The following is an 18038-nucleotide window of genomic DNA, read 5'->3' as shown; positions in this document are numbered from 1 at the left end:
TGAGGTAACTGTCTCAGGCACAGAATTTTGAGAGGTGCAAAAAAATTCAGTAATCAAATAATATTTTAATACAGTATTTTAAAAATCAAAATTAATGCAAAAATGTATGATGAACAAAATGCCCAAATTTTAAATAAAAGCTTGATCAGTAGTTCTGATTTTTCCTTTTGCCCCAAGCTCCAAGATGGCTATATTCTGCACTATTATTCATCCTGCCTTTATTTAAAATTTGGGTATTTGAGTCATTGTGTATTTTTCATATTAATTTTCATCTTATAAAATATTGTGGCTGGTCGCAGTGGCTCACACCTGTAATCCTGGCACCTTGAGTGGCTGAGGTGGGAGGATCACTTAAGTCCAGGAGGTTGAGGCTTCAGTGAGCCATGATCGTGCTGGTACACTCCAGCCTGGGCAACAGAGTGAGACCCTGTCTCAAATGAGATAAAATATTGCATTAAAGTATTATTTATCTAGATTACTGAGATGTTGTTGTTGTTGTTTGAGACAGGCTCTCACTCTGTCACCCAGGCTGGAGTGCAGTGTTGCAATCTTGGCTCACTGCAGCGTTGACCTCCCAGGCTCAAGCGATCCTCCCACCTCAGACTCTTGAATAGCCAGGATTACAGGTACATGCCACAATGCCTGGCTAATTTTTAAGATTTTTTGTTTAGCTGGGTGTGGTGGCACGTGCCTATGATCCCAGCTACTCGGGAGGCTGAGGCAGGAAAATAGCTTGAACCCAAGAGGCAGAGACTGCATTGGGAGCCGAAATCATGCCACTGCACTCCACACGCCAGCCTGGGTGACGGAGAGAGATTCCATCTAAAAAAAAAAAAAATTTGTAGAGATAGTGTCTCGCTATGTTGTCTAGATTGGTCTTGAACTCCTGGGCTCAAGTGATTCTTCCTCCTCAGTCTCCCAAAGTACGGGGATTACAGTTGTGAGCCACTGTGACCGCCCTGAGTTGGTGTTTTCTTTTTTGTTGTTGCTGCTGTTGTTTGTTTGTTTTTTGTCTTAATTTAGTGCCAGTGGCAAGTGCCTCACTTGGCTTACCCTAATCTGGGCCCTGTAAAACAGGTCTTTTGGCAGACAGTTAAGTAATGCCCCATTGCCCTCTGGAATCCCTCCAGATCCTATCACTTAGTTTGTCTGACAGAATTGATATTTACTTGGTCTCAATGTGACATTGCTTTTGTCACCTGACCTGCAGAGAGGTTTGCATTCTACAGTGGATATTTGTTTTGCTGACCCAGCAAAAGTCTCCCTTCTGGCAACTGCAACCATATGTTGCTTGGGAAACCTCCCCTACCCATGTTCAGAGCTGACTCCAGCCCATAGGGAAAGATGGGCCCATGACTCAGCTCTGCCAATCAGACCCCCCCGCCCCGGTCACAGTGATGGGCCAGGAGTAGATATGTGACTCAGTTACAGCCAATGAGACTCAATTCTGGGGATATGGTCTGAACTTTGGGAAGGGAAACTTTCTCTCTTTTTTTGTTGAGACAGAGTCTTGCACTGTCGCCCGGGCTGGAGTGCAGTGGTGCAATCTCAGCTCAAGCAACCTCCGCTTCCCAGGTTCAAGCAATTCTACTGCCTCAGCCTCCTGAGTGGCTGGGATTACAGGTGCCCACCACCGTGCCCAGCTAATTTTTTATATTTTTAGCAGAGATGGGGTTTCACTATGTTGGCCAGGCTGGTCTTGAATACCTGACCTCGTGATCCACACCCCTCGACCTCCCAAAGTGCTAGGATTACAGGCGTGAGTCACCGCACCCAGCCAAACTTTCTCTTTTATCTGTAGCAGCTGAGAAGTTAGGATGTTAGCCACCATTGTGGACCTGAGCCTTTTTGTGACAGGAGCTCACACAGACACAGCAGGATTGAGTGATGGAGACAGGGAGGAGACATCCTGATGATACTGCTTGAGCCACTGGGTCTACTGTGTACAAAGCAAGTCTACCCTCTGGACTTAATGGGTGCATGGGCCAACTCTTACCTAAATGGTATAAGTTGTGTCTCTGTCACTTAGATGGTTCATTCCTTCTCGCCTTCATTCTGGCCAGGTTGGTCCCAGGAGATGTTTAGTGGAGCCCAGCACCTATCACTAGAGTTCTGCCCTAAATATCTTTAAGTGGCCAGGTGCGGTGGCTCAAGCCTATAATCCCAGCACTTTGGGAGGCTGAGGTGGGCAAATCACCTGAGGTCAGGAGTTTGAGACCAGCCTGGCCAACATGGTGAAACCCCATCTCTACTAAAATACAAAATTACCCGGGCATGGTGGTGGACACCTGTAATCACAGCTACTAGGGAGTCTGAGGCAGGAGAATTGCTTGAATCCAGGAGACGGAGTTTGCAGTGAGCCAAGACTGTGACATTGCACACTAGCCTGAGCAACACGAATGAAACTCCATCTCAAAAAAAAAAAAAAAAAAAAAAAAATTTAAGAGATGGCATTTAAATTACCCTTCATTCAAGGGCAGCCTTACAAGGCAAAAGGCTATGATAGCAACAACTCTAGAAAGCATGACTGAGCATTGGTGCCATTGTCAGGTCCTGTAATAAATATTTACACATCTGCTTATTTGTCCCCTAACAACTCTGTGAAGTAGGTTACACTATTAATTGTAGGCTGAAATACAGTTTACCCCAAGCTAACTGTCCCAAATCACCAACCAGAGGCAAAGAGAGNTCAAGCCTATAATCCCAGCACTTTGGGAGGCTGAGGTGGGCAAATCACCTGAGGTCAGGAGTTTGAGACCAGCCTGGCCAACATGGTGAAACCCCATCTCTACTAAAAATACAAAAATTACCCGGGCATGGTGGTGGACACCTGTAATCACAGCTACTAGGGAGTCTGAGGCAGGAGAATTGCTTGAATCCAGGAGACGGAGTTTGCAGTGAGCCAAGACTGTGACATTGTCCTCAACCCGGGCCCCCCCGATAGAAACTCCAACAAAAAAAAAAAAAAAAAAAAAAACTTCAAGTAGTGGCATTTAAATTACCCTTCATTCAAGGGCAGCCTTACAAGGCAAAAGGCTATGATAGCAACAACTCTAGAAAGCATGACTGAGCATTGGTGCCATTGTCAGGTCCTGTAATAAATATTTACACATCTGCTTATTTGTCCCCTAACAACTCTGTGAAGTAGGTTACACTATTAATTGTAGGCTGAAATACAGTTTACCCCCAAGCTAACTGTCCCAAATCACCAACCAGAGGCAAAGAGAGGACACTGGTTAACCAGCAGATGAGCCTGCTTTCCCCCATTTTGTCTCTTTTGTAAACGGATAGTTTTTCTAGGAGGCAGACTCTTTCTAAGAACAGCTGCGCTGGGCATTAGCAAACTCCTATCTATACACTTTGAGCATCTTGAAATAAAGAACCTTATGCCAGTTGCCTTTGGTCTGGGAATGGGTTAGCACCTAGGGTAGCTCAGGCCTTCATGATTGGCAGGTGGACTGACCAATTGACTGGGGCCTCCTTTGCCATCTGCGCTCATTTTGACTTTGGCCACTTTTGCAATCTGTGCTCATTTATTCATTCAACAGACTGGGCATGGGGGCCTCTCTAATCCCAGCAATTTGGGAGAATGAGGCAGGAGACTCACTTGAGCCCAGGAGTTCAAGGCTGCAGTGAACTATGATTGTACCACTGCACTCCAACCTGGGAGACAAAGTGAGACCTCGTCTCTAAAATAATTTTTTTTGTTGTTTGTTTGTTTTCAGATGGAATCTTGCTCTGTCTCCCAGGCTGGAGTACAATGGCGCCATCTCTGCTCACTGCAACCTCCACGACCTGGGCTCAAGTGATTCTCCTGACTCAGCCTCTGGAGTAGCTGGGATTACAGGCGCTCACCACCATGCCCAGCTAATTTTTGTATTTTTAGTAGAAATGCGGTTTCACCATGTTGGCCAGGCAGGTCTCGAACTCCTGACCTCAGGTGATCCGCCTGCCTCAGCCTCCCAAAGTGCTGGGACTACAGGCATGAGCCACTGCACCCAGCCAAATTTTTACAAAATAAATAAATATTAATTCAACAGGCATTTATTGAGTGCCAGCTATATGCCAGGTACCATTTCAAGCACGGGGGATACAACAGTGAACAACACTAGGGGCAGTGTATGCCCCCAGGGAGCCGGTGGTCTTGTCAGAGAGGCACACATTAAGCAAATGATTGCATGTGCAATTATTTAACCCATTTCCTATTTACCCCCAGAAATGAACACTGGCAACAAGCTGCACTTTTCTTCTAAATGGGAAATAGGTTAATTACAAGTATGATAAGCACTGAAAAGGAAAAGTTCATGGTGTTAATGGGAATGTGCAAATGGGTATCCTAAGTCCGTTGACTGTGAGACTAAGCAATTTTATTCATTTGGCAGATATGTTTGATTGACAGGGCTAGGGACAGTGTTAGGTGGTGAGTGCTGGCCAAAGAATGGGGAACAGGCTGGGTGTGGTGGCTCATGCCTATAATCCCAGCACTTTGGGAGGCCAAGGTGGGTGGACCACTGGAGGTCAGGAGTTTGAGATCAGCCTGGCCAACATTGTGAAACCCGGCCCCTACTAAAAACACAAAAATTAGCTAGGTGTGGTGGCTTACGCCTGTAATCCCAGCTACTTGGGAGGCTGAGGCATGAGAATTTCTTGAACCTGGGAGGCAGAGGCTGCAGTAAGTTGAGATCGTGCCATTGCACTCCAGCTTGGGCGACAGGAATGAAATCCTGTCTCAAAAAAAAAAAAAAAAAAAAAAAAAAAGAGCTTTTATACAGCAGAAACTACAACAGAATAAATAGACAACCTACAGAACAGGAGAAACTGTTTGTAAACTATGCATTCGAAAAAAGGGCTACTATTCACAATCTATAAGGGAACTTAATAAATTAACAAGCAAAAAACAACTCCATTAAAAAATGGACAAAGGACAGGACCGAGCATGGCGGCTTACGCCTGTAATTCCAGCACTTTGGGAGGCCGAGGTGGGTGAATCACCTGAGGTCAGGAGTTTGAGACCAGCTTGGCCAACATGGAGAAACCCTGTCTCTACTAAAAATACAAAAATTAGCTGGGCCTGGTGGCATGCGCCTATAATCCCAGTTACTGGGGAGGCTGAGGCAGGAGAGTCATGTGAACCTAGGAGGCAGAGGTTGCGGTGAGCTGAGATTATGCCACTGCACTTCATCCTGGGCAACAGATCAAGACTCTGTCTCAAAAAAAAAAAAAAAAAGACAAAGGACATGAAAAGACACTTCTCAAAAGAAAACATACACACAGCCAACTGCATAGGAAAAAATGCTCGGCCAGGCGCGCTGGCTCATGCCTGTAATCCCAGCACTTTGGGAGGCCGAGGCGGGCAGATCACAGGGTCAGGAGATCGAGACCATCCTGACTGACACGGTGAAACCCCATCTCTACTAAAAATACAAAACATTAGCTGGGCGTGGCGGCGTGCGCCTGTAGTCCCAGCTGCTGGGGAGGCTGAGTCAGGAGAATGGTGTGAACCTGGGAGGCGGAGCTTGCATTGAGCCAAGATTGCACCACTGCACTCCAGCCTGGGGGACAGAGTGAGACTCCATCTCAAAAAAAAAAAAAAAAAAGAAAAGAAAAAATCCTCAACATCACTAATCAGAGAAATGCAAATCAAAACCACGGTGAGATACCAACTTAAACCAGTCAGAATGGCTGTTATTAAAAAGTTAAAAAATAGCCTAGTCTGAAGATAGTGAGTTATCTCAATTGATTATTCACAGTCAGTTACAGATCAAACTCCTTGTTCTTTTAATTTTTTATTTTTATTTTTTTTTGGGATGGAGTCTCACTCTGTCATCCAGGCTAGAGTGCAAGTGGTGTGATCTCAGCTCACCGCAACCTCCGCCTCCCAGGTTCAAGCGATTCTCCTGCCTCAGCCTCCCAAGTAGCTGGGATTACACACGCCTGCCACCACACCGGGTGAAATTTGTATTTTTTTAGTAAACACAGAGTTTCACCATGTTGATCAGGCTGGTCTCGAACTCCTGACCTCAGGTGATCCGGCTGCCTTGGCCTCCCAGAGTGCTGGGATTACAGCCATGAGCCATAGCACCCGTCTAAACTCCTTGTTCTACTCTTTCCCCCTTCTCACTACTGCAGTTGACTAGTCTTTAAAAAAAAAAGGCAAAAAATAACAGATGCTAGTGAGGTTGCAGAGAAAAGGGAAAGCTTATACACTGTTGGTAGGAATGTAAATTAATTCAGTCACTGTGGAAAGCAGTTTGGGGATTTCTTAAAGAACTTAAAACAGAACTATATATCAAAAACAAAATAAATCATTTTATCAAAAAGACAAATACACTCCTATGTTCATCACAGCACTATTCACAGTAGCAAAGACGTGGAATCAACCCAGATGCCTACCAACAGTGGACTGGATAAAGAAAATGCAGTACATATGACCGGGCACGGTGGCTCATGCCTGTAATCCCAGCACTTTGGGAGGCCGAGGTGAGCGGATCACCTGAGGTCAGGAGTTCCAGACCAGCCTGGCCAACATGGCGAAACCCCATCTCTACTAAAAATCAAGAATTAGCTGGGCATGGTGGCAGGGACCTGTCATCCAGCTACTCCGGAGGCTGACGCAGGAGAATCACTTGAACCTGAGAGGCGGAGGTTGCAGTGAGCCGAGATGGCACCACTGCACTCCAGCCTGGGAGACAGAGTGAGACTTTGTCTCAAAATCATAATAATAATAAAATGTGGTACATGTACACCATGGAATACTACACAGCCATACAAAAAGAATGAAATCATGTCCTTTGCAGGAACATGGATGGAGCTGGAGGTCATTATCCTAAGCAAATTAATGCAGAAACAGAAAACCAAATAACCACAAGTTCTCACTTGTAAGTGGGAGCTAAACTTTGAGTACATAGGGACTCAAAGAAGGGAATGGTAGACACTGAGGTCTTACTTGAGAGTGGAGGGTGGGAGGAGGGTAAGGATTGAAAAACTACCTATCCAGTACTATGCTTGTTACATGGGTGATTAAATAATCTGTACACCAAACCCCTGTGACACACAATTTACGTATATAACAAACCCATACACGCATCCCCTGAACCTAAAATAAAAGTTGGAAAGTTGGAAAGAGAAAAAAATACCTTAACCTAATCAGAAGCAGAAGTAGCCAATAAACTTATATAAGTAGGACTTGTCTATAAAGTAAACAAACAAAAAAAAGAGGCAATTTTATAACTGTGACAAACCAAATAATTTTTAAATTTTGCTCCTGCATTTTCCCAGTAAATACTTGCCTCTGACACTTTGTCTTGAAAAAAAGAAAGAAATCTATTTCGTACCATCCCCCCACATTTATGGCCCCAAAATCAAAAGTACCATAATTTATTCATTTTGGTTGTTTTCAGTTTTTCCAACTTAAAAAATAATGCTTTGGTATGTCTCTTAATGGCTAGAGTTTCTCTTGTGTATATATCCAGATATAGAGTTTTTGGATCATGGAGTATTCCCAAATTGCTCTCAGAAGTCGTAGGGCCTGGGAGCAGTGGCTCGAGTCTGCAATACCAGCACTTTGGGAGACTAAGGTGGGAGGCCAGAAGTTTGAGATCAGCCTTGGCAATACAGCCAGACCCTATCTCTAAAAAAAAAAAAAAAAAAATTTAATGTAAAATAAAGAAAATATCATTAAGAACTCATGGATTTAAATATGTTTGATATTTTTCAACCCCTTGCAGTTATTTTCTTTACTGATGCTCAGGTAGTCCTGACTGTGACCAATGCGAGTCTCTTTGGCACAACTCTAGCTTCCTTGATTTGTGACACTAGAAAATAGTCTAAGTACATATTGTACATTTTCTGCCCCAAAGCTAGAATTGGCTATTTATTTTTTCAAAGACACCTTGGTTCCTTTTTGTGGAAAGTAGTATTTAGAGACCACAGTCTGGGCACTACAGATGCTCACTATTTGCTAAGTAGCAGTCCCCAACCTTTTTGGCACCAGGGACCGGTTTTGTGGAAGACAATTTTCCCACTAAACGGGGTGTGGCAGATGGTTTCAGGATGATTCAAGCGCATTACATTTATTGTGCACTTTATTTCTGTTATTATTATATGTTCAATTTTCTGCAACTAGACGGTCCCATTTGGGGGTGATAGGAGATAGTTACACCCAAAGTGGGTTGCTTATGTCCAGTCTACTCCGTAATCTTGTTTTGGTTGCTGACACTGCAGAAACCCTGCTTCACAAGGATACGCTGTTGGAAATGGAAGGAAGCAGGCTTTTCAATGCTTTTGTGGCAGTCTCAGGATATTCCGCCTTGACTTTAATCCAGAATGTATGGAGATTTGAAGTCCCAAACATACCTTTTTTTTTGAGACAGAGTCTCTCTCTGACACTGCCCAGGCTGGAGTGCAGTGGTGTGATCTCACCTCACTGCAACCTCCGCCTCCCGGGTTCAAGTGATTCTCCTGCCTTAGCCTCCCTAGTAGCTGGGACTACAGGCATGTGCCACCACGCCCGGCTAATTTTTTGTATATTTTTTTTTTAGTAGAGACAGAGTTTCACCATGTTGGCCAGATGGTATCGATCTCTTGACCTTGTGATCGGCCTCCCAAAGTGCTGGGATTACAAGCATGAGCCACCGCGCCCGGCCCCAAACATACTTTTAAGGCCACCGTCATTTGCCCTCTCAAGCAATTGATCCGCTTCTAGCATGGACAACGTCAAGTCAGTTGGCTTATTCACAAATGGGTCGCGGATCCATTCCTTCCCAGTTCGGGGGTCTTTTGTGGTTGGGAAGTAATACTCAAACTCTTTTGAAAGCTGAGATAAGTGATCATGCACCAGCTGAGAGAAAGAAGACCCTGGCTCAGTCTTTTTCTTTCAAAAATCTCTGCTAATGCTTGAAACCTGTCAGAAATCCCAAAGCTCACTCGTCGCCCCCATAATTCCAGTTTGGCTTTGAATGCAGCCACTTTATCTGCCAACTTGAACACAGTGGTCGTTGTCCCCTGAAGTGACAAATTTGAGTTCGTTGAGCAGGTTGAATATGTCACACAAGTTTTGCAACCCATTCTGTGTCACTGAAATGTGACACTAGTAACTGTTTTTCTAAAAGAAAACAGTTTTTCTAAAAGAAATCTCTTATAACTCAGAAACTGGCCAGTGATCTACCTTTAGAAAGCCATCTCACATCTGTGTATAAGAGAAGACATGTGTGCTCTGTGTCCATTTCCTCACAGCTGCACAGACGTGAGTTAAGGGCATGCACTTTAATGTGGCTGATCATTTTAATTATGTCCTGCAAAATGTGGTGTTTTTTTGTTTTGTTTTTTGTTTGTTTGTTTTTGAGACAGAGTTTCGTTCTTGTTGCCCAGGCTGGAGTGCAATGGTTATCTTGGCTCACCACAACCTCCGCCTCCTGGGTTCAAGTGATTCTCCTGCCTCAGCCTCCTGAGTAGCTGGGATTGCAGGCATGCACCACCACGCCCAGCTAATTTTGTATTTTTAATAGAGATGGGGTTTCTCCATGTTGGCCAGGCTGGTCTCGAACTCCCGACCTCCGGAGATCCACCCACCTCAGCCTCCCAAAGTGCTGGGATTACAGGTGTGAACCACTGCGCCTGCCCTAAAATGCTGTTAAGTTCAGGTGACATTTCAGCACTTCTCTATGGATAAAACAAGCATTGTTGCCTTGTTGTCAACACTGGTAGACTCGTCAACCTGGATTGCGTACCACGGTGACTCATTAATCCTCTCTAACAATTGTGTCTCAATATCCCCTGCCAGTTCATCAATTTGTCCAGTTGTGGTGCTAGCCAAAAGAGGAACACGTGCCACCTTTTGAACTGCAGCCTCTCCCAAAAGTTCACGACAAATGTCCTTAGCAGCAGGCAGGATCAACTCTTCACCAATAGTAAAGGCTTCTTAGCTTTAGCAATGCAGTTAACCACTAAGAATGATGCTCTCAGTGCAGACACATTTGATGAAGTGGTGGCCTTCAATAATTGCTTCTGTTCTTCGTGTTCACATTCTTTTCTTTTGAAAACTCCAAAAGCTTGTCTTTTGATGCAGGGTGCTTGGCCTTCATGTGGTGAAGCAGTTTTGAAGGTTTCATGGCTCCATTGGATAGCCAGTCGCCACATATTATGCAAAGCAGGCTTGGAGAATGTGAATCACGTGTTGCAATGAACCCATAATTTAAGTAGGACTCTTGGTATTTTCTTTTAAATGCAGCTTTCTTTTTGTGGCAGTCTGAGTCTTCTGCTCTCTCATCATTGGGTCTTTCCGCCTTTTCAAATAAGCTCTCCAGTGAGATTTGTTTTTTTTTTTTTACTCATTTTGGCTAGGGTTAGCTTGTGGGCTCACCAAAACTGTGACTAAGGCGAGTGTGCAGTGTGGGAAAGAGGCGCAGATGGAAGCAGTAAATAAAATAATGAGCGGGCCATGCAATCACTAAAATAAGTGTCAGATGCTGACCTAAAGCCTGCCACCAGATGCAGCTTAATTGTCACTTGTCACTCACTGATAAGGTTTTGATATGAGTCTGCAAGCAACTGATTTATTACGGTCTGTGCAATCAAACCTCTCTGCTAATGTTAATCTGCATTTGCAGCCGCTCCCCAGTGCTAGCATCGTCACCTCAATTCCACCCCAGATCGTCAGGCATTAGGTTCTCATAAGGAATCCACAACCTAGATCCCTGCCATATGCAGTTTGCGATAGGGTTCAGGCTCCTATGAGAATCTAAGGCCGCCATTGATCTGACAGGAGGCGGAGCTCAGATGGTAATGCAAGTGGTGGGGAGCCGCTGGAAACAGACAAGGCTTTGCTGGCTGCAGGCCGCTCACCTCCTGCTGTGTGGCCCAGTTCTAACAGGCCACGACTGGTACGAGTCCATGACCTGGGAGTTGGGGACCTCTGCGCTAAAGGATTGGTCATTGTTTCTAGACCTGAAAACAGTTCGAAACCAACCTGGTCAATATAGTGAGACCCTATCTCTTAAAAAAAAAAGATTTAGGCCAGGTGCACTGGCTCACACCTGTACTCCCAAGCACTTTGGGAGGCTGATGTGGGCGGATCATGAGGTCAGGAGTTTGAGACCAACCTGACCAACATGGTGAAACCCCGTCTCTACTAAAAATACAAAAAATTAGCCAGGCATGGTGGCGCGCACCTACAATCCCAGCTACTCAGGAGGCTGAGGCAGAAGAATCACTTGAACCCAGGAGGTGGAGGTTGCAGTGAGCCGAGATCACAGCACTGCACTCCAGCCTGGGTGACAGAGTGAGACTCCCATCTCAAAAAAAAAAAAAAAAAAAAAAAAAAAAAGATCATACTGAAACCTCCAATACAAAGCACAGAGATTATGTGTTTTTACGTTAAGCCCCTTTTGCTTCATTTGTATTGTTCTCCCACACCAGAAGTCCTGCATACTCAGCAACACCAGCAGATGTAAAACGGTGTACTCCTGCTTTATCCCCATCCTAGTTATACTATATATTCAACAATCTCATAATAATACCAAAGCTACCACTAACAATATTAAACTGAAAACAGACAGCCCTTTTTAAAAATCAGAGTAAAAAAATTCTGAAAATGAAAGTGGAAAGGAACTCCACAGGAAAGGTCTGTGCTGATCTCATGTGACAGTGTGGTCGTTTGCATTACTGCTGGAATTTTGAAGACTACTACATATTCTGTCAGTGTCAGTCAGGATTTGTTCTTCAGTGTGATACCTTTTTTTTTTTTTGGAAACGGAGTCTCACTCTGTCGCCTGGGTTGGAGTGCAGTGGCGTGATCTTGGCTCGCTGCAACCTTCACCTCCCAGGTTCAAGTGATTCTCCTGCCTCAGCCTCCTGAGTAGCTGGGATTACAGCATGCACCACCACACCTGGCTTATTTTTGTATTTTTACTAGAGATGGGGTTTCACTATGTTGGTCAGGCTGTTCTCGAACTCCTGACCTCATGATCTGCCCACCTCATCCTCCCAAAGTGCTGGGATTACAGGCCTGAGCCACCGCACCCGGCAGTGTTGTACACTCTTAAAATCATAGTTCTTGCTGTCTGGGAGTTTACGTATGTCTACAGAGTGGAAGAAGCATGAGATTATAGCAGTGTAGACTACTGGAATGATTGTTGGGTTGGTAACCCAAATATGCTGGTCAGCCCCACGCTTCAGTTTCCTTCTTTTCTACATGAGGATAAAGAAAGGAAGGAGGAATTTACAAGAGGGAATCTTGGGCAAGTTGAATCATCTTTCTGAATTCCTGAATTACCTTCCAGGAATAGATAAGGAATAGATAAAATTCCTTATGTATTAAGAGGGGGTACAGGGATTGAACTATATTGTAGTGACAGCAGCTTTCTTTCTGTTCTCCAAACTTACCTGCTTTTCAGGGTCCTTACACTCATGGTTGGTTCTGTGTGCATTGAACACTCTTGCTCCAGCTCTTCCATTGCCTGGTTCCTTGTCATCATTCATGTCTCAGCTTTAATATCACCTCCCGAGGGAGGGCCTCCCTTACCACATCATTGAAAATATTCACATCCACCCCCCATTATCATATCCACCTATTTCATTTTTGTGGAACTATTACCTATCTAATTGGTTTCTTTATATCTAGATCCCCTCTCTCCAGAATGTAAACTCAGTAAAAGTAGGGTCCTCGACTTTCTTGCTCATTGATGTGTCCCTAGGAACTAAAACAGGGCCTGACACATAATAGTTGCTGAATAATAATGCCTGTTGAATAATGAATGCCTGATAAATGACTAGATGAGCTAGATACTCTCCAAAATCTCTTTCAGCTTTAAACCCAAGGTTATACACTCATTATAGTGAGTAGAGGATCACTCGTATGACTATACCATGCTACAGATGTGAAAACTGAGGCAGTGACTTGCCAAAGGCTTCACAAACAGGCAAGTGGTGTGGTCCAGCAGCACTGTATGGGAAGTCAAAGGCAGGATAGTTGGGTTTGGATCCTCACACCATCCCACTCTGTTAACCTTCCTTACAAGGGCTGTGTGAACTGAACAAGCCACTTCACCCCTCCAAGGACTCAGTTGTGCCACCAAAAAGGGAAGATGTACTAACAAGTCTGCCCCAGGGTCACTGTGAGATCATGTAGTCTGAACCGCACTGAGCACTTTGCAGAGTGTTTTGCTCTTCCTTTAGCCCCAGCTTGTTTTCCAGGGTGGAGAGTGGAGGTGAGGAAGGAAGCCCAGGACCAGGGCTGTGGAGGAGGGGAGACTCCACGGGTTGCCACCGTTTGTTTACTCACCTAAGTCTCTCTGCCCCTACCCTATCTGTGCTGCGGGGGAGCCTTTCTCAGCCAATGAGCTGCCGTCGCTCTCTTAAAGGCACCCAGCATCTGGCAGGAAAACTAGCCTGGCAACCTGGAGAGCTCCCGGGCCAGAGCCAGGAGGCAGCTGTGCGATCTGGATGTACCTAAACCCTTCAGGGCCACATCGTGACCCCAGGCCCTGGTCACTCTATGCTTTGGAGGGTGCTTTTGTCAGAGAGGCCTCCTTTCCCTCACCCAGAGCTGGATTTCCAAGAGGCTCCCACACCTAGCTGCCCTGGCAGACTCCCAGGGAGGAAAAACAGCGTGGCCTTGGCAGCTGCCCCGAGGAAGGATCCCACAGGTGACAAGGAGAAGCCATTGCCATTCCCTGTCCTGACCCCCTTCAGCAACCCTGGTGAGTCCTAGCACTCTGCGTTTCTCAGACCTCAGGACAGCAGGGTGTGGTGGGAAGATCCTTCTCCCTAGGGGCAGAAACCTTGGGTGCTGGTTCCAGCCCTGCTGTGTGACCCTGAGCGAGTCACTCCAGCTCTCTGAACCTCACATTCCCCATCTGGGAAAATGCGGAGCTCAAATTCCGCTCTTGGCTTTCCTTTTTTATTGTTTTCCCTTGTCACACCCCTTGTTCTGAAAGATTTAAGTCTGTCAAGCTGCACCTGTTACATAATGATTCGTTAATTGGTTTTCCCCTTCTGTGTTAATTGTGGCCCTGTAATAGCCAATCAGTGTTTTTTGGTTAGCAGAAACAAACCGCTAAACTGATGCAAGTTCAGCCAAAAGCAATGTAGTGTTTTATTCTGTCTGTGAGATCTTATCTAGAGTTGATATTTTATTTTCATTTGACCTCTTGAAATATGAAAAATAGAGCATTTGTGAGTAATTTCCAGGGAATGGGGTCCCCAGGTGGGGAACTCCTAGATCTAGTTTGCATGGGGTTTATAAGGACACCAGCAAAATCCTGCCTTCACACCCAACCTGAGCTTTGGTCTCTGCATGCTGCCTCACACACAGGGTTCATTCTTGAAAGTGAAAGCTTTAGACTTAAAAACTTCCTATGTGGAGAGACTGCTCCCGGGAGCCCCCACAGTGAGTTTACCCCACCTCTAGCTGGCTGAGGCTGGGGAAGCCTGGTTGGAGTAGCTGAGGTCTCCCTCAGCCCTCTGTTAGGGTGTGGCCAGGAGGGTGATGGGAACAGGTAGGGATGAACACAGGGCCTGGAGGCCAGGAATATATGGTAGATACCGCTTGTGCTGAAAATCTTGTGCTGAAAATCAGGAGATAGGCCTGCAGTTCTGGTTCTGCACTGACTAGCTCTGTGACCTCAGGCAAATTATTTACCTCTTTGAACTCAGTTTTCCCAGCTGCAAAATGGGGATTGTAATCTGGGCAATGCTTGCCTACCACGATTTTTCTTATGACCAAATAAAGTCTTCCATGCAAACTTAGATTCCACAGATTTTAAGATAAATTCAGATTTAAAAATACATTTTGGAATTGATGAGGTAAGGTAATGAATGTTGTGTAAAATGTGGCCTCTGTAGTAATTATTTTCTCCAATCATTGTGTGATAATGCGATAAAAGAATTACTGATTATGATGGAATCGTGGATGTTTGTTTAAATCCTTTTACTTTAAAAAAAATACCATTTACTGGGACTTTTTAAAATGTAGAATCATATAAACAGAAAGAAAGGGGAAATATCTCACTGAGTCATGGTATTTTCTAACGACTCCTGGGATGGGAACCAGTCCTGGAATGTGGCCCCATTGGAAGCAGCAGGATAATACAGTGGTTAGAACAGGCACTTCGGAGTAAAGGATCTTGGGCTCAAATATATATTGTAAGACCTACTGATGACCCTGGGTGTAAGTCACTTTTCTTTTCAAAGCCCCTTCTATGCAGTCATTTGAGCTTCAGCCTTTCCTGTTCTCTCCTTTCCTGCAGCTCCCTGCTGAGTAAATAAATCTCGGAGAATGTTGGTTTCAAGGGTTGTGGCAGCACCCTCCCTCTGGGTAGAGCCTATGGTAGAAGGAGTGCAGTGAAAGTGAAAGCCAAAACAGTTTCTAGGAATAGGGAATTTAGGCAGATATTTGAGCAACAATGTGTGTGAGTGTTATGCGCATATATGCATATGTGCATGTGCACAGGAGCTAATGAAATTAAAGATGAAGCCAGGCATGGTGGCTCATGCCTGTAATCTCAGCACTTTGGGAGGCTGAGATGGGTGAATCATGAGGTCAGGAGTTTGAGACCAGCCTGGCCAACATGGTGAAACCCGTCTCTACTAAAGATACAAAAATTAGCCAGGTATGGTGGTGCACGCCTATAATCCCAGCTACTAGGAGGCCGAGGCAGGAGAATCGCTTGAACCTGGGAGGCAGAGGTTGCAGTGAGCCGAGATCACGCCACTGCACTCCAGCCTGGGCAACAGAGCGAGACTGTGTCTCAAAAAAAGAAATTAAAGTTGAAGATTTTAAGGCCCCTGAAGGGTCATGTTAGCCAGTCCTCTGCTCTGGGGCAAGCCTCTGTCTCTTTCTTTTTTTTGCGAGACAGTTTTGCTCTTGTTGCCCAGGCTGGAGTGCAATGGCTTGATCTCGGCTCACCGCAACCTCCGCCTCCCAGGTTCAAGTGATTCTCCTGCCTCAGCCTCTTGAGTAGCTGGGATTACAGGCATGTGCCACCGCACTCAGCTAATTTTGTATTTTTAGTAGAGATGGAGTTTCTCCAGGTTGGTCAGGCTGGTCTTAAACTCCTGACCTCAGGTGATCTGCCCACCTCGGCTTCCCAAAGTGCTGGGATTACAGGCGTGAGCCACCGCGCCTGACCAAGCCTGTCTTTTAATCAACACTGAAACATTGCTGGTGAACACCAGGGAAGCCTCCTAAACATTTTCCTTGGTAACTAGCCTTGGCATCTCAAAATCCTCCCAAGAGTGAATGCAGGGTGTGTGCGAGTATTTTTTGAGTGCCTTGGGTATCTGAGTTAGAGTTCCAGGGATATTGAGTGACCAAACCTTGGGGAAAAAGTAGATTTGAAGTGGATGGAGTAGGGAGCAGAAGGGATTGGGAGTTCCTCCAATTAGGAACTTCAGTGGAGTAGCTATAGTTATTGCGTACCTACGATGAGCTAACCATTTTACTAGATGTTTTAAAGTCATTACCTCATTTATCCTCACAGTAGCCCATTTTACTATTCTCATTTTACAGGAGAAAGTATTGAAGCTCAGGGAGGCTACAAATCTTAAATAAAGTTACTTAGACATGCAGTGGCAGAACTCCGACTCAGGTCTTTATATGTTTAAATCTGCAGCCTGGGGCCCTTACCCCTTCCACCAAAATTTACAAATCAGGCTAGACTGCAGTTCTCGGTTGTGTTTTGTTTGGCCCACACAGTGGTGTTTTACTATTTTTTGGTTTTTTTTTGAGATGGAGTCTTGCTCTGTTGCCCAGTTTGGAGTGGAATGGTGCAATCTCAGCTCACTGTACCTTCCGCCTCCCGGGTTCAAGTGATTCCTGTGCCTCAGCCTCTCTAGTGGCTGGGATTACAGGTGCCTGCCACCACGCCCATCTATTTTTTTGTATTTTTAGTAGAGATGGGGTTTTGCCATGTTGGCCAGGCTGGTCTTGAATTCCTGACCTCAGGTGTCTGCCCGCCTCAGCCTCCCAAAGTGCTAGGATTACAGACATGAGCCACTATGCCCAGCCTTTCACTGTTTAAAAAGTTAGATGCCAACATTTTATTTTGTTTTGAGACAGAGAGTATCACTCTGTCACCCAGGCTGGAGTGCAATGGTGCCATCTTGGCTCACTTCAGCCTCCGCCTCCAGGGTTCAAGCGATCCTCCTGCCTCAGCCTCCCAAGTAACTGGGATTATAAGCACACACCATCACACCTGGCTAATTTTTGTATTTTTAGTAGAGATGGGGTTTCACCATGTTGGCTAGGCTGGTCTCGAACTTTTGACCTCAAGTGATCCACCTGCTTTGGCCTCCTAAAGTGTTGGGATTACAGGTGTGAGCCACTGCACCCAGCTGATGGCAACATTTTAACATGAGATTATTTGGCCAGGCACAGTAGCTCACACCTGTAATCTCAGCACTTTGGGGGGCCAAGGCAGGCAACTTGCTTGAATCCAGGAGTTTGAGACTGACCTGGGTGACATGGCGAAATCCGATCTCTACAAAAAATTTAAAAATTAGCCGGGTGTGGTGGTATGCACCTGTAGTCCCAGCTACTCAGGAGCTGAGGCGGGAGGATTTCCTTGAGCCAGGGAGGTGGAAGTTGCAGAGAGCCAAGATCAAGCTGCTGTACTCCAGCCTGGGCAAGAGAATGAGACCCTGTCTCCAAAAAAAGAAAAAAAAAAAGGAGAGAGAGAGACTATTTAATATAAAAATCTAAAGTCTAACATGTCTTTAAAAACCAGAAGAAAGATCTGGCACTATATGTCCACATTCTCATATGCCAACAACCAACTTGAACTGATATTAGCTGCTGCCTTTAAACAGGGCATGTGACATCTAGTTTGCCACAGTCCCCACCATTCCTTTTTTTTTTTTTTTTTTTTTGAGACGGAGTCTCACTGTCGCCGAAGTTGGAGTGCAGTGGCCAGATCTCAGCTCACTGCAAGCTCCGCCTCCCGGGTTCACGCCATTCTCCTGCCTCAGCCTCCCGAGTAGCTGGGACTACAGGCGCCTGCCACTTCACCCGGCTAGTTTTTTGTATTTTTTAGTAGAGACAG

The 18038-nt window shown here is 45.4% G+C and overlaps 1 protein-coding gene across 4 annotated transcripts in view; it reads left to right on the top strand.

The window, feature by feature from the left end:
* LARP1 (La ribonucleoprotein 1, translational regulator) overlaps positions 1-18038 on the top strand; it is a 135006-nt gene that overhangs the window by 16144 nt on the left and 100824 nt on the right. For 2 of the 4 annotated variants that reach the window (XM_017875705.1, XM_017875704.1), the window contains exon 1: positions 13444-13697. The exons of 1 other annotated variant lie outside the window; for it this stretch is intronic. In XM_017875705.1, the coding sequence (XP_017731194.1) occupies positions 13493-13697 (205 nt within the window). In that variant the 5' untranslated portion in view covers positions 13444-13492. Of the gene's footprint in view, positions 1-13443; positions 13698-18038 lie in introns of those variants that run through there. One more of the 4 variants, XM_017875703.1, reaches the window with a different exon arrangement.

This window comes from Rhinopithecus bieti, unplaced genomic scaffold, assembly GCF_001698545.2.
Source record: "Rhinopithecus bieti isolate Rb0 unplaced genomic scaffold, ASM169854v2 scaffold_7673, whole genome shotgun sequence".
NCBI classification, from domain to species: Eukaryota; Metazoa; Chordata; class Mammalia; order Primates; family Cercopithecidae; genus Rhinopithecus; species Rhinopithecus bieti.
The sequence above is the reverse complement of the archived record's forward strand: the minus strand, read 5'-3'. Positions and strand labels throughout refer to the sequence as shown.